The 15,817-nt window shown below is 48.0% G+C and overlaps 1 protein-coding gene across 1 annotated transcript in view; it reads left to right on the forward strand.

Moving 5' to 3' along the window:
* Positions 1-15,086, forward strand: part of FAM167A (family with sequence similarity 167 member A) — a 54,938-nt gene extending 39,852 nt beyond the window's left edge. The window contains exon 3 of the mRNA XM_004707639.2: positions 12,169-15,086. Within this exon, the coding sequence (XP_004707696.1) occupies positions 12,169-12,432 (264 nt within the window). The 3' untranslated portion in view covers positions 12,433-15,086. The remainder of the gene's footprint in view (positions 1-12,168) is intronic.
* The last annotated feature ends 731 nt before the right edge of the window (positions 15,087-15,817 follow it).

Here is a 15,817-nt window from a genome sequence, read left to right on the forward strand (position 1 = left end):
AGACCAATAGCTTCTGTTCATGAACTTGGCCTTGAACTTGATCATCCTGGAGGACCAGGGAAGGGAAAAGATGATTCTGAAAAGTTTTCAGGAGCGAGTTGGCCAGTGTGACTCACAAATGGAAAGACAAGTGGAGGGAGCGGGCATGAAGGCAGGGAAGGGCCTGGTGAGGAGACTGAGAGGGGCCTGGGCCCTGTCTGCCCCTGAGTTCACCAGGCTTGACAACAACCCCCATCTCTCCAACTGTCCCTTGGGGGGCAGAACTCCTTTCCTGGGATTGAGTTCTCAGTGCCCCTCACCTCCAAGACGACCTTTAAGCCTCACGGCATCTTATGAGAGAGGAGGAAGGTGATCAGCCTTCCCTTTGACAAAGGGATCACACCCGTTGCCCAAGAGCCATGCGTCTCATTGAAGACTGAACTGGGTGGGACCTGATCCTGGAGCCAGAACTGTTTCTACTCTGAGGCAGATGGAAGGAGCAGTGCACTGGTCTGGCAAGCAGGGGCCACCCCTCCCGATACCACACACCCTGGGACCCATGGTCTGGGGGACTAGAGACAGCATGCAAGGCTGGCAGAGCCTCCAAGTGGCCCCCAGCATAGGGGTTGAACTCAGAAGCCCTAACAGGGGAGTGTTTGCTGTGTGTGCTGAGAGTCTCTGACTCAACTCCAATCACACACACACACCCTAGAGTCAAAAGAGTCTGAGCAGGAGGCGAGTCTGGGGGAGGCTTCCAAACGTACCTCACCCTTCTCAGAGGCCACAGTTTGGTCTAGGCCCTCGCAAGTTCGCAGTGGTAACCTGCTGTCATTGCGTTTGTTCTGACTCCATAGTTCTCGCTGTCGGCTTGACAGAAGCAGAACTCAAGGTCTGGGGGCCTTCCAGGCGGGGCTCAACAGCCGATCCGTTAGGTTAGTATAAACCCACTGCCCCCACCCCCACCCCAAATTAGAAAACAAACACAAAACCCACTTTTCCACTGAGTGGATTCTAATTCATAGAGACCCTGTAGAGCGTTTCCCAGCTGTAAGTCTCTACCAGAGCAGGCAGCCTCGACTTTTTCCCAAGGACCGGCTGATGGGTTTGAACCGCTGATCGTGGGGTGAACAGTCCTGAGAGTGCCACCAAGGCTTCTTTTGGGGTTAGTAGTTGAGTACAGACCATTGTATCACCCACAGACCTTTGACAAATCAAAGTTCTCATCAAATAAAGCTTCACTTTTGCTGTAGAGGTCTGACGGGGTCTTCAGGGCCTTGGTGAGGCTCAGCCCAACCTTCTTCCCTCATACCAGTAGATTGCTTCAGGAAGCACAAGAGGCCCTCGGAAGAGGCCAGGAGGCCAGCCCAGACAGAGGAAGGCTTCTGTCCATGCCCAGCGCATGGGAGCCATGGTGTCTCCCACCCACTTACAATCCCTGGCCAGGGATGTTCACGGGAACTGTTGAGGCCAGGCTCTCAGGATGTGTGATGTCTGCTTGCCAAGCGAGTACTTTGGCTCCCCCCCAATGACCTGCTGCCTCTCAGCGGGGAGACCTTTGTGAAGCCTGTCCCTGCCTTTCCTGGGTCCATAGCTTCCCCTGGAAATCAATTCGAAAACTCAGTTTGGTTTCTAAGGGTATTTGGAAAAAAAATTTGGTTTTTTTTTTCTTAATTTTCCCCAGAACCTAGAGTCGTCATGCGGCAGCAAACCACCACAGTGCCAAATGGCTTTCTCCCCACATGACATCATTCTGGCTTTTCCTCAAAGGCCAAAGCCAAGAGTAAGTCATGAGCATGTGGTATTCCAGGCTTCCGAGGGGACACTTCTGCATAGCAGTGATTAAAACAATAAGCATGACCTTCAGGTTCAGCAAGTTCAACAATGGGATAAGGTTCCGAAGTCGTTTCCAAGGTTCAAGAACTAAGCCTCATGCTCCCACTGTGCGGGAACCGAACAAGCATGCTGCTCCTTCCTACACAGCAGCCAAGGCGATGTCTTGCTCAGACTTCTGTCCAGGATTCACCACAGATTAATTGTGACTGTGGGGCTGGGCTAGCTTAGCAATAGGGGTTGGACAGAATGCCCTTGACCACCTTGGGGTCCCTCCTGTCTGCCCACATCTGTGCTAATTACAATGCTCTTCTCCAGCGCAGCATATTTATAGCTCCTCTGGTTTGGCCCTTCATGGTGCTATTTCTCCTCACCAGCTTTGCAGATACATTTTTTAACATCTCTGCCTCAGAATGGCTTTCAGTCTTGCACGGGTACATGCCTGGAGCCACTGTCAGCCCTCTTGTGATTTCCCCCAAATTTAGAGAATAGAACATTCTCAAGCAAGGGTGTATGGTGAAATTCCCTGGGAAATGGAAGGACCAGACGGATTTTTAAAAAGACGAGTTGCCATTGAGTCAATTCAGACTCATGACAACCTGTGCGGGGTCAGAGTAGAATTGTGTCCCCTGGGGCTTTCAAGTGATTACACGCTGGGCTACAGTCTGCATGGTCAGCAGTTCGAAACTACCAGCAGCTCCTTGGGAGAAAGACTGGGTTTTCTACTCCCCTAAACAGTTCCATCCTGGGAAACCCACAGGGGTCATCACGATTCAGCCCTGGTGCCATGGTGGGAGTTTGGTTTGGTTTGGTGGGTTTCCAATGGCTGCTATTTTGGGGGAAGTAGATTGCCAGTGTTTTCTTCTGAGGAACTTTGGGATGGACTGGAACCAGCAACCTTTCGATAAGCATCGGACCCTTTCATTTGCACCACCCAAGGACTGCAGAAATAGAAATAAGTCAATAATTTCTAGGTTCCAGGTAAGGCTTTTGGTGGAAGGAGAGGATCTCTCTGACTTACATTAGACAACAGAATCTGTGGTAAGTTAAAGGTAACGCCTGCAGAGAGTGGCGTCTTGGGCCCTCGTGGGCCTGATATTTATACATCCTTTAACATTTTACCACCTAAAACCTTCAGTACCATTTACAGAGCACTTAGAGAGATCCCACTGGCAACTCAAATTAAAAGTATTTACCGTATATACTCATGTATAAGCCGAGTTTTTCAGCACATTTTTACTGCAATTTTTTGTGGTACAATTAGGTGCCTCGGCTGATAGTCGGGTTGGATTATACTCGAGTATATATGGTAGGATGGAGAAAACCACTCTGTTTGAGCCTATGCCCAACACAGAGGATGAAAGTGAACGTTCTGGGTGAATAAAAGCATACGACTTCTCCTGAAGATTGGGGAGGCCTTTGGCGAAGCACAGTTGGTCTGAAGTACACTTTCCATGGCCACCCTCCCTCTCCTCTAAGCCACCTCTGGGAGCCCGGCCGCTATGGAATGTAGCCCTGCCCTGTGTCATTCAAGTTCACCGGAAGAACCACATTGCTGAGACAGCTTTCTCTCTCTGTTAGAGGACGGACCCCCCATTTAACAGTGCTTGCACCCACACGCATAGGCGGCCCACTGTCCCTGGTTTCTTGGGGTTGAAAAGGTTTCTGGGTCATGTGACATTCAATGTTCAAACCAAGGACACCCTTATCAACTCCTGCCCCCTCTACTCTGAGACCAGAGAGTCTGGCCACCACTACCGAGCATGCTAGTCAGGGATGCAATAGAGGGAACCCGATAGGGAGGGAGAAGTATGTGGGACCGAATTTCAAATTCTCAAAGAATTCAGGCTTAACCTCTTGAGACTGGAGGAGTCCCAAGATTATGGTCCTGAATTGCTCTTCAAACCTTGTATCAAAAATACACCCCCCAGAGCCACCTTTGAACTAACTAGTAATTTAGCTCAATGAGTACAGATTGTCACCCTTGAGTATTACATCCTTTTGAAAATGAGACCAAGTGGGCAGCAGCTATTTGACAGCAGAGAAGAGAAGGCCAGGGGCCACAGTGGAAGGCAATGAGTTAACAAGCACAGATAACAAGAGTATATTGACACAGGTGGAAAATGTGACCACTGCCACTGAACTCTAGAAACTGGAATGGGAGCCGTGCTACATAGGGTCTGTCTTTTCACAATAGACAGACATGTCTGTACATGTACACACACACACACACAGGGGCTTTAAAACATTGCTGGAAATTGTTCATTATCTTTTGATTCCATTTCCTCCCCTGGTTTTTGAAGCCCCTTAGTAGGTGTCTGTGTGTGTGAGTTGTGTGTGGGGGGTGAGTGTGTAAAATAGGAACTTGGACAACCCCGATGACTTGGCAGCCTTTGGTTGATCACCTCAGCCCGCAAGTAGGAAAAGCAAGAGGGAGCTGTTGCTGAAGACGGCTCGCAGCGGACAACGGGACCACTCCTCTGAGCAGTCTCTGTTCCCCGGCTTTCCTCAGCAGATCATCCCCCCTTGTGTTTTCCCTCTGCTCCAACCTTCCTCTTGCCGTGACTCTTTCATACAGTTCCATAAAATCATTTCTGTTGCTACTTCATCACTGTCATTTTGCTACTGTTATGAATTGGGTGACCCCTGTGAAAGGGTTGTTCGACCCCCCAAATGGGTTGTGCCCCACAGGTTGAGAAGCGCTGCTCTCGAGCCTTTCCACCTGCTAGGACCCCACCAGGTCCCACACCACACCTTCACCAGGGAAAGTCCCATCGTTTTCTCTTCTCTTCTTGCGGAATCGCTTAATTACTGTCTTGAATTACTTAGCCAGGCCCTTGGGGACACAAAGGCGTTCCCCTAAGAAGCATTCTTGTCTGCCTGAGAGAAACAAAGATCTTCTCCTTACTGCCAGGTTTACACCACAAATACAAGAAGCCACCGATGTCCACACCCTCTGCATGGCCCATCACGCCTGTGGGGACAACTCATTAACCTCAATGGGCCCACAGATCCAGGGACAATGGCTTTTCTCCCTACTCTCACAGCCTTAATTATAGGATTATTGGAATAATTAGTTACACCTCTGGGAATCCAGCTAGTGCCTTTATGTGGATGGGGCAATGGGCCACCCTCAGAGAGGGATTGAAAGTCAGCACGTCCACAGTTTGAGCCTTTGCCAGGAGAGCATTAAACCATTACTGATAGTTGAGTCACAGGGGCCAGGTGTCAGGGCCAAGGTCTCAGTCTCTGTAATGAAGATTAAATCTTGGAAGTCCTCGTAGGTTCTCCTTTCTTATCCCGGAGAGGAAAGACTTACACAGTGTTGAACCACTTACATACATGTGGCTAGCAGTTCATGGAGATCAAAGAAAAGCTCATTAACAACCTGTGATACACAGAGGACACACCTTGCTTGTGGGACCCAGAGGAGACTTGAAGCCCTTCCTGAAGGAGACCAAAGACTACAGCCATTGGTATGAATTAAACCTCAACATAACACAAAACACCCTTCAAACTAGCCCAAGAAGCAACATCATGATGAACGCAGAAAAGAGTGACGTGGTCAAGGATTTCACCTTGCTTGGATCCACAATCACCAGCCAAAGATCAAAGATGTTATCTTGAAGACTGAGGTACACCGGACCGAAGCCGTGGGCTCGTATGTACACAGGAGCTGGACAACCAATAAGAAACATCCCAGAATGAATGCATTTGAGTGTTGCCTTTGGCAAAGAATACTGAATTTGCAATGCATAGTCTGTCAAGAAAGCAAACAAATTTGTCTTTGAAGAAGCACAACTAGACTGTTCCTTAGAAGTGAGGATAGCATGTCACATACTTTGGACATGTTGTCGGGAGGACCCAGTCCCTGGAGAAGGCCCTCATCCCTGGTAACGCAGAGGGGCATTAAAAACAGAGAAGCCCTCAGTGGGGTGGGTTGAAACAATGTCTACAATAATGGACTCAAGTATAGCAATGATGACAAGGGTGGCACAGGCCCGTGCAGTGTCTTGTCCTCTAGCCCACAGAGTTGCTGGGAGTTGGAACCCCACTCGCCGCACATAGCAACAGCAATTCGGTTTACATGTTGTTAGCTGCCATCAAGCTCACCCTGGCGCATAGAGGTCCCATGTAACAGACCAGAACACCGCCCAGTGCTGCACCATCTTCACGATGCTGGGCATTTGAGCGTCCATTGTGGCAGTTGCATCAATGTATTTCATTGACAGTTTCCTTCCTTTTACTGACCTACTTTTCCATTCATGATATTTTTTCTTGCCAATTGCTATGGTAGAATATTCATTCTCTAATGCTCACAATCCTTGTAGAAAGCCTTATCCTTTTTTCTGTAGATCAATGGCAGAAGTTTAAGGAGCACTGATAACTTCTATACTAACACTACTACTGCTCAGCTAACACTGAGGTACACTACTCTGCTGGTAGCGAGTGGGGCTCAGGTTGGACCCAGAGTTCTAATCCCACAGTTGTGACTGTCTTACTCCTGCTGCCCCTGAGACCACTTTCTGTGACACTATCCTCCTCTAAGCAGTCCACCTCTTTGGGTGGGAGCCAAAGAAAGGTCATCAGCTCTGGGCTCCACTGACCCCACTTGGGTCAGAGTACCACCATTCACAAGTTAGTCGATCCTGTGCTAAGCCCTGACCTCTCTGAGTCAGAATTCAATACAATGCCTGTCATCCCATGGTTGTAGGGAGGAGGCAAAGAAACTATATATATAAGGCATCTATCTAACAGTGTGTGGGCCAAGCACAGGAGTGTGCTGTTAAAACCTTCTGACAGACAACCGAAAAGCGGGTGAAGGGAGACGTCGGACAGGGCAAGATATGACAAAATACCCATTTATAAACTATCAAGGGCTCATGCGGGAGGGGGGAGCGGGGAGGGAGGGGAAAAATGAGGACCTAATGTCGGGGGTTTGAGTGGAGAGAAAATGTTTTGAGAAACGATGGACAAATGCGCTTTACACAATTGATGTGTGTATGGATTGGGATAACAGTAGTATGAGCCCCTAATAAAATGTTTAAAAAGAAAATAAATAAATAAATAAAATTTTAAAAAAACAACCTTCTGAATACTCCTTTGGTGGAACTTGAAGAGAAGGGTTCAGACTTTGCTTTTTCTATACCATAGCCCTCAACTCCTTACTCAACAGCTGCCATGACTTCTTCCAAGCAGGATCAGCACCACCCTTCCTCCTTTTGTTTCTTCTTACTTTCATCGGGGGCTCTTATAGCTCTTATCACAATCCATACATTCATCCTGTGTGTCAAGCACATTTGCACATATGCTCCATCATCATTATCCAAGCATTCTCTTCCCACTTGAGCCCCTGATATCAGCTCGCCATTTCTTCCCCCTCCCTCCCCTGCCCACCTTCTCTCACAAAGCCTTGATAAGTTATAGACTATTATTTCCATATCACATTGTCCTCTGTTGCCCCTCACCCACTTTTTTGTTATTCATCCCCCTGGGAGGGGGTTATATATTGATCCTTGTGATTGATTCTCCCTTTCTCCCCCCACCCTCCCCTAATCCTCCTGGTATCTCTACTCTCATTGTTGGCTCTGAGGAGTTTATCTATCCTGGATTCCCTGTGTTTCAGGCTCTTATCTGTAGCGGTGTGCATGTTCTGGTCTAATCCAATTTGTAAGGTAGAATTGAGGTCATGATAGTGGTTGGGAGGAACCACCAAAGAACCAGAAGAAAGTTGTGTGTTTCATCAGAACTATACTGCACCCTGATTGGCTCATATCTTCCCTGTGATCCCTCTGTGAGGGATTGTCTAATTGTCAACAGATGGGCATTGGTCTCCACTCCATGCACTTCCACCCCCCATTCACATTTGGTATGATCTTGTTCTGGGTCTTGGATGCCTGATACCTGAACCCATCAACACTTCTTGATCACACAGGCTGGTGTGCTTCTTCCACGTGGGCTTTGTTGATTCTCAGCTAATCTTCAAGCCTTTTGAAGATTCTATATCTTTTGATAGCTGAGCACCATCAGCTTTCTTCACCACATTTGCTTATGCACCCATTTTGTCTTCAGCAATCGTGTCATGAAGGTGAGCATCACAGAGTCAAGGCCCAAAGTCCATCTGCAACCTTAATTCTTAACATATAGATATGAATACATAGTTCTGTTCCCCTCTAGTTATATATATATTTACATATGTACATGCCTGTATTTAGGCCTCTATAAATGTCCTTTGCCTCCTGGTTCTTTCCGCTATTTCCTTTTACTTTCCTCTTGTCCCACCATCATGTTTGGCCTTCATTTGGGTTTAGTACGTCCTCGCTGCTACATTGCCCTTGATTAAGCGCCACCAGGCATCCTACACTTTTCTTTCTATTGATTTTAGTTCACTTGTTGTTCCCCCCTCCTCCTTTTAAAAAGTTTTTTAATTAAAAAGAAATGTATGCCTCTTAACCGTGTGCATTGTTCTTGGGAGACTTAGAAAGGCTACGGCACTGCCATCAAGTCAATTCTGACTCAGCAACCTTCAAGGATGGGATAGTATTTCCAAGATTGCACGTTTTTATGGGAGTAGAAAGCCTCAATTTTCTGCCATGGAGAAAAATGCCAGCAGGGGGTGTTGAACTATGGACCTTGTGGTTGGCAGCCCAGCATGTAACTCCCTACACCACCAGGGCTCTCATTCAGTGTTCAAGGTATACAGTTACCCTTGCAAAATCCCTTCTGTGGACACAGAGTGGGTGGCAATACTCATAGGTCCAATGTAGCCAGTTTTCATTGGTCCTTTCCTTAAACAAACAGTGCTTCTGTGGTTGAGCATCCAGTGGAGCATGGTTTGCCTTCAGAGAGTCATAACAAAATGCATATTCTGAACCGTTAAATAGAAGATTCCCCCAGTGAATCCCAGGGTCAGATGCTCATGCTATAAGTCACCCTCGGGACCAAGTCCTGCTGAGGAAATAAGTGTGCAGGCCCCTTTTGTGAACCAAGGAGATGGCCAGAATGACCATCCCTGTTGAAATGTGGTTTTATTTCTCTCCTTCCCCTAATGTAGAGTTCAATGCATAGAGGCTCAATGGAAGTCTTAGATGACTCCACCGAAGTTCCTCTGTACAGTCAAAGGAAGTCACGCTTGTATTTCTAATCCATTTTTCCCACTGACTATGATGGTTTTTAAGGATCCTTGATGGCACTGTGGGTTAGGCATTGGGTTGATAACTAAAAGGTCAGAGGTTCAAACCCACCTAGCTACTAAACAGGAGAAAGAGGAGGTTGCCAGTTCCAATAAATATTTGCAGTCTCAGAAACCCTGAGTAGGGTTACCATAGGATGGAATTGACTCAGTGGCAGTCAGTTTAAACTCTAAATTGTTCTCTGACCTGCTTGATCAGAAAAAACAGTAATTCAAATCCACAGGAGAGAGATGTTGCAGTCTGCTTCTAGAAAGAGGACAGTCTTGGAAATCCGATGGGGGCAGTTCTATACTGTCGCATTGAGTTTCTCAACCGCAATGGGTTTATCAGTCCCAGAAAAATAGCTCCCACCTCCAATCCCATGGACCCATGACAGGTACCATCTTACAGATAGCTCCAGACCTCTGCTCAAATCTCAATTTCCCCAATTCTAAAGTATCCCTTTCAACCAAAGATAGAATACCTGAGATCAAATCTAAACCACAGAGCTGCTAGTTTTAAAAAGAGCTAGCTTCTAGCAAAGCTGGGCACAGCTCTGCAGAGGATCAACTTACACAAAGCAATGACTGGGACTGAGCTGGTGCCATCTCCCAGCCATATTTGACATCGTCTCATTCAGAAGGGCTTAGTCAGCATCCAGTGCAGTTCCAGCTATGGTGAGGTGCTTCGTACGGAATGAATGACTGACCAGCCACCCTGGGAAAGCCTGTGTTAATTCATTTGGTGCTCTTGTCAGTCAAGCAAATTTCTGATGGGCAAGAAATATGAATTGAGAAGTAGATAAATTAGAATTAGAAGATAGGAACTTCAATCCCCATTTTTGTCATCAGATGTTTTGCTGACAGGACTTTATAGCGCCATTTTTCTTGTCTGTGAAGTTGCAAGAGGAAAAACCTGCAGACGTGCATTTCAAAAGTGAAAGAAAAGGACAGAACAGCGAAAGCCTTACTTGATTTGAACAGGGTGGAGGCGGGGAGTGAGAACATTTGCATCACCCCAGGAAGGTCCCTCTGGAATCTCGTAGCTGATTTTCCCAAGTATCAAATGAAAGTGCGTAGCTAAGCATGAGTAGATAAACACACGCCATGACTCACTGCCACGAGTCAGGCTGACTCACAGTGACTCCAGAGGCCAGGGGAGAGCTGCCTTTGTGAGGGTCTGAAACTCTGTTTACAGAGGACAAAGCCCCATCTCTCTCCCCCAAATGCTCAGTAACCACTTGTAAATGTGGCAGCCAATAATGAGGAGCAATAAGCTCTTGTGTTCAGTCAGAGCAGTCAGTGGCATGATTTAGTGATAAAGTGTTGTTGGTGGAAAACGCTGGGCACCTGGAACTTGAAGCATCCCCATGAGTTCGAATCCTCTTCCTTCCACATTACAGCTGGGAAACCAGGCCTTTGAACTGGTTTGGATTGTTTCAGTCATGCCTGATCAAGTGAGATCAGAACAGATCTAAATCTGGAAAATTTGGCTGATGCAGAGAAAACTGGAATGGGGAGTCAGAAGAGGTGTAGGGAGCTCTTTGAGGAGCTTGGGGTAGGAGACTGTGCCAGGACTGTGGAAAGCAACATACATTCAAAGTGGTATAATCGGCTGCCACCTTTGAGCTGGGCACCGTTGTTTCCAGCTCTGCCATTCAAGAGATTTGCTTGCTATGCAATACACATTCTCCCCCCACCCCCCACCCCTTTTTTCCCAAGAGAGAGACTGCATTTCGATCAGAGCACTGCTCCATCATTTTTCTCATTTGGGTTTCCATTGCGGTTCACCTGCATTTTATAAATTCAGTTCTGTTCCACTTTCTCTTCCTTAGCCATGACTGGTCTTGGACTTACACAAGAAGTCCCGTGTAAAAATGAGTCATTCATTGAAGCTCTCTGATGCCCAACCTCACTGGCCTGCTGGTACTTCGGGGGTGAAGTTCCAACAAGATTAGCATGCCTGTGACTTCTGTTCCTAACAATCTGTCATTCTCCCATCTTTCTCAGGCAGGAGACATGACAGCATTAGAAAGGTCGTGAACCTTCTGACCACTAAGCAGACAACAAGCCCCAACCCCCTCAATCCGACCATACCTTAGAAGGTAGACCAGAGTTGCCAGTGGTTTGGGGTCTGGAGCCTGACTGTCTAGGTTCATCATTCCACTTCTGACTTGGGACAAACTGCTTTCTTTCCTGTGCTTCAGCCTCTTCATCTGCAACATGCACCCCACGGGGGTGATAATAAAGAGGAACCGTTTGTTATCTGTTAATAATGTACACGAACAACTCAGAGCTGTGCCTGATTCATAGAAAAACGCTCAATAAATATCAATCTATTTCTATGTCTGACTCTTTATTCAAAGAGATTTGAGACATTCCAAAATGCTGAAAGACCACACCCTCCCTCCCCCAGCATAAGGTCTAAAGCATTGTCATTCCAGTGGGAGCCCTGCTATACCTTCCCCAATCACATTCATCGGTATTTGTCATTCCCGTGCATCTCTCTGGACTTTTACCCCATCAGTCTAAATCTCTGACAGTGAGACTGAATGGAAATCAGCTACAACCAGGACCGCTGTGCTCCTCTTGAAGGGGCCTAACATAACATGAAGTCCCTGGGTGATGCACACATTAATATGCGAGGCAGCTCTATGGAAGACCGGAGCTTCAAGTCTACCCACAGATGCCTCTGAAGAAAGGCCTGGCGACCTGCTTCCAAAGCCTCGGCCCTCGGCAGGCTTCTGCAGCACAGTTCTGCTCTGACACACACAGGGCCCCGGAGTCTCAATGGGCTGCGTGGCAACTGGGGAGGCATAGTAGCTCATCAAGCACAAAATGGCATTTTGTGAGCAAACCCTCATGCGCCACATTGTTACCGGTGTCTTTTCACCTTCCTATGCTAGCAAAGCCCTCCTATTTCCAAGGTGACCTGTTTAATGATTGAAGACTTCAATTAAAAAGCAAACAACCTCACCACCAACAAGTCCATTTGCAGAGCAGACAGCCTCATCTTTTCCCTGCCGAGTGACTTGTGCCTTTGAACCACTGACCTTATGGCTAGTAATCAAAAAGCCTAATCCACAGCTCCACGGGAGCTCTTTGATTAGCTTTCCTACTCATGGGTCTCTGTTTGTCAGACCATTCACCCCACTATTTGCTGACACCAACCCCCTTTTCTCTTCCAGACAGAGATGCGGCTGCAGGACCAGCAGTTGGCAAGACAGCTCATGCGCCTGCGCAGTGACATTAACAAGCTAAAGATTGAGCAGACCTGCCACCTCCACAGGAGAATGCTCAATGATGCTACCTATGAGCTGGAGGAGAGGGACGAGCTGTCCGACCTCATCTGTGACTCCCCTCTCACCTCCTACTTCAGCCTCTCCACCCCACTCAAGCTCATCGGTGTCACCAAGATGAACATCAACTCCAGAAGATTCTCTCTCTGCTGAGAAAGCCTGCAGGTGGGCAGTGGAGTGGTACTGGGGTCTCCCCAGAGCCAGGGCACACCTTGAACAGATCTGCCGTGCTTCTCCAAGACCCACCCCCAGGACCTGTTGGAAGGTGTTCTCTCAGGGGCCCCAGCTGGGGAAACCCAGCAGCCCCATAACTGGCCCTTCATTTAACACCCACAGATTCCACGGAAGGGTCACTATCGCCAGAAGGGAGATGAGAACTGGGGTCCCAGTACAATCCATAGCAGTCCTGTCCTCAGGCTGGGATCCCAAAAGGAGGGGTTCCCAGGAGAAGGTCTCCCAGTGGCATGGAGCTCCCAGAGGGGAAGGTGGCTAGATATGTTGGATATGTGCACCATGTTGATGTCCTCTAAGGCTACAGTTGACCTTCAATGGATGACTCAGCAGTCTTGATGGGGACACACTGGGGGAGAAACCCAAAGGCATCACACTGTGAAGCTTGGGCCACAGGTGCCCCAGCCTGGCAGCCAGTACCCCTGGAGAACACGCATCAGCCTTTGCTCTCACCATGACAAGGCCATTCCGTTTGTGTCTGTGTGGCTCAATACATGCAATGGGCACACACCCATGCAGGTGGGGCCAAATGAGCTATTTCAATCATAACTTCCAAAGAGCTTCCTTGCTGCCCCCTCCACAACCCGGAGAGTGCCTCGGAAACTCTTGGTGATAGAACCAGGCAGCATAATAAACAGATTTACCATAATTCTCCTCTGGGAGACAGCATCACCTACTTGACCTTACAGTTGCCTCCCTAGAGAATGACTGAGGGGGCCAGAGCTTGTCTTGAGCCTCCTCGGAGATTCTGTGCCTGACCGGACAACTGACTTCAGTTGACCTGTCTGTTGCTAACTTGTAAATATCTGTTTACCACCACCACCATGCCTCCCCTCCCCCCAGCCCCAGAGAGAAAACGTTTGGGTAGGTCAAGTGCAGAGCCCACGTATTTGACCTTAAGAGACTTTCCCTAACAACAAGTTGAAAACTGAAACCTCAACAGGTTAGGAAAATTAATACCATTAATGGTGAGTGGTTGATGTCACACCATATGGTCCTCCACCCACCTAGTCCAATTGTAAAATCATGGGGGCAGTTTTAATCATAGATGCCACCTAGTCTTGCCCTCCCATTCAAAAAAGGAGTTAGCGGAAACCCAGAGAAGGAAACTGAGTTCCTTTAAATCACACAGTTATTCAGCAGCTGTAGGACAGTGATGTGTTTAATCATGACTAATCAAACCCCAAAGATGGCTGCACTGCTTTGCTAACCCTGCCAATGGCCACATCCCCGACTCTCAACCTACTCAGCCTCACTCACCCTCCCACCTTGAAATTCAAATACTCAGGTCAAACCCGTGCAGGGTCTGGACAGTGGACCTACAGGACATGTAGTGGCCTCGCAGGACAGGCATCCCCATCGATAGTCCAAGTTCAGCGTCCTGCTTCCCCAGCTTCATAGCTAGTCCTTTCATACACACACACACACACACACACACACACACACACCTGGGAGATGTTGCTGTTCTTTGGTGAGCTGAGTGTGGGAGGATGCAAATAAATAGTCCCTAGTTAGACAGAAAGCAACTTGGTCATTTCTGGGTGGTTCCAAAGGGGTGGATGCTTCCTCAAAGAAGGTCAAACAACATAGTAAGATGTTTTCTTGCTCTAATCTGAGTAAGAAGAGATGTCTGAGGCCCAAAGGGCCCCATTTAGAGGACCACAGTGGAGAGGCATGTTCTCTGACCATGCAGGAAGGGAGGGAGGCAAGTCTCTCCTCAGGGACGATGCACAAGCGCTGCCAAGCCTGAAAGAAGCATTCCTCCCAGAATTCTTCACGAACACACCCTTGAGGCAGCATGGTGTCATTGCCCGAGTCTGCCTGCACTTACCCACGCACATGCAAAGAACATACAGTAAACATTGAACCCATTTTACAGAATTTTTAAATCACTTACTATAGTAAAAGATGAGTGGTTGACTTGCCCAGTTAGTCTAATGTTCCTGTCTTTGTTTTTAGAGAGGAGATTAAGATCAAGACATGGTGATTTTTCTTAGTCCAGCCCAAGTGAATTCTATTTGGGATAAGGAGGGCAAAGAGGAGGGGGCAAAGACAGGGAAGCTTTCTTGCAGTACATTGTTAGTGCTCTTACTTTCCACAACTTCCCGAACTAGGAACCTTGTTCAGCCTCGGGGGTCACTGCTTTGTAAGGGCCGATGCCTATGGGTCTCAGCCACGCCAGCCTAACCTGACCGGCTGCCCAGGGCAGCGTCCTGGCTTCCATTGTGTATACAATGCGGTTTGTAGCTCTGGTCATCATCAAGCCACCTCTCCACCGGCCCCAAGTATGCCCTGGGCGCACCCTATGACATCCCTGTGGGCACTGCCGTGTGTGGTGACGTCAGATGCCTTCGTAAGTCCAGTAGCAATCACTAAAGCCGGGGCAGGCGTGGCGACATCTCACCCAGGCTGAGCGAGGCCTCCTCCCTGTGTCTTCTAGCAATACCAAGTGCTATTACATAGTTTATGGACAATTTATAATTGTATTTTTATGAGTATGTGTTTCTATATTGCTGGTAGAACAAAGTGAAATAAAATGCATTTCAAAAGATACCCATCTAATGAGGAAAAATGTGCATGATGTCATCTGTCTCTGTTACAGCTCCCGTAGCAGGCACCGGCCCTGAATAGTGAGGGAGGCATGGCGGGGGCGGGGTGGAGGGGATAAGAAAGGAGGAAGAGTAGCTCACTTGATGGAGGGGTTGGGAGTTGAATGGAGGTGTGTACGGTGGCCAGGAAAATAGTCACCAAAATCACTCTCCCTCTTTTCTGCCTCTTCCCAAAGGTGTTAACTCTTCAGTACGCTGAAGACAATTTGTGCTCCCAATAGGCTATCCTCTCGGAGCAGTGTACCTCAACAGGAAGAGTATGTGGGACTCCCTCAGGGGTGGGCTGCAAGTGCATGTTCCCAGGAAACCGCTCAGCCCTGGCTGCAGGATCTGTCTCTTTTGACCTGGATTAGGCCTGAGAACCCACTTTAATAAACACACCGCAGGATTCTGCTGCAGGCCAGACACTTAAGATAGGGCGAAAGAACATCCAGCCCAAAAGGCATATAAGGCCAATGAAATCATTAATACCAGCTACCCCCAGTCACCTCACCAAAGAGAAGCATTCCAGCCATCACATTAGGGGTGAGCTAATCAAATGCTTGACCCATATGGCCCATGAATGAGGTTATCCATAGCCAATTGGCCCTCAGCAGAAAAAATGTTCCCCACCCCTGGAGAAGGAGGGTAAGTTGATCCTATTTCAGTGTTTTCAAAAGAGGCAGTGATCGAAGGGGGTGTGCGTATCCCATTTACAG

This window comes from Echinops telfairi, unplaced genomic scaffold (genome assembly GCF_000313985.2).
Source record: "Echinops telfairi isolate 266 unplaced genomic scaffold, ASM31398v2 ScPeMD7_9;HRSCAF=40, whole genome shotgun sequence".
In the NCBI taxonomy this organism is placed as follows: domain Eukaryota; kingdom Metazoa; phylum Chordata; class Mammalia; order Afrosoricida; family Tenrecidae; genus Echinops; species Echinops telfairi.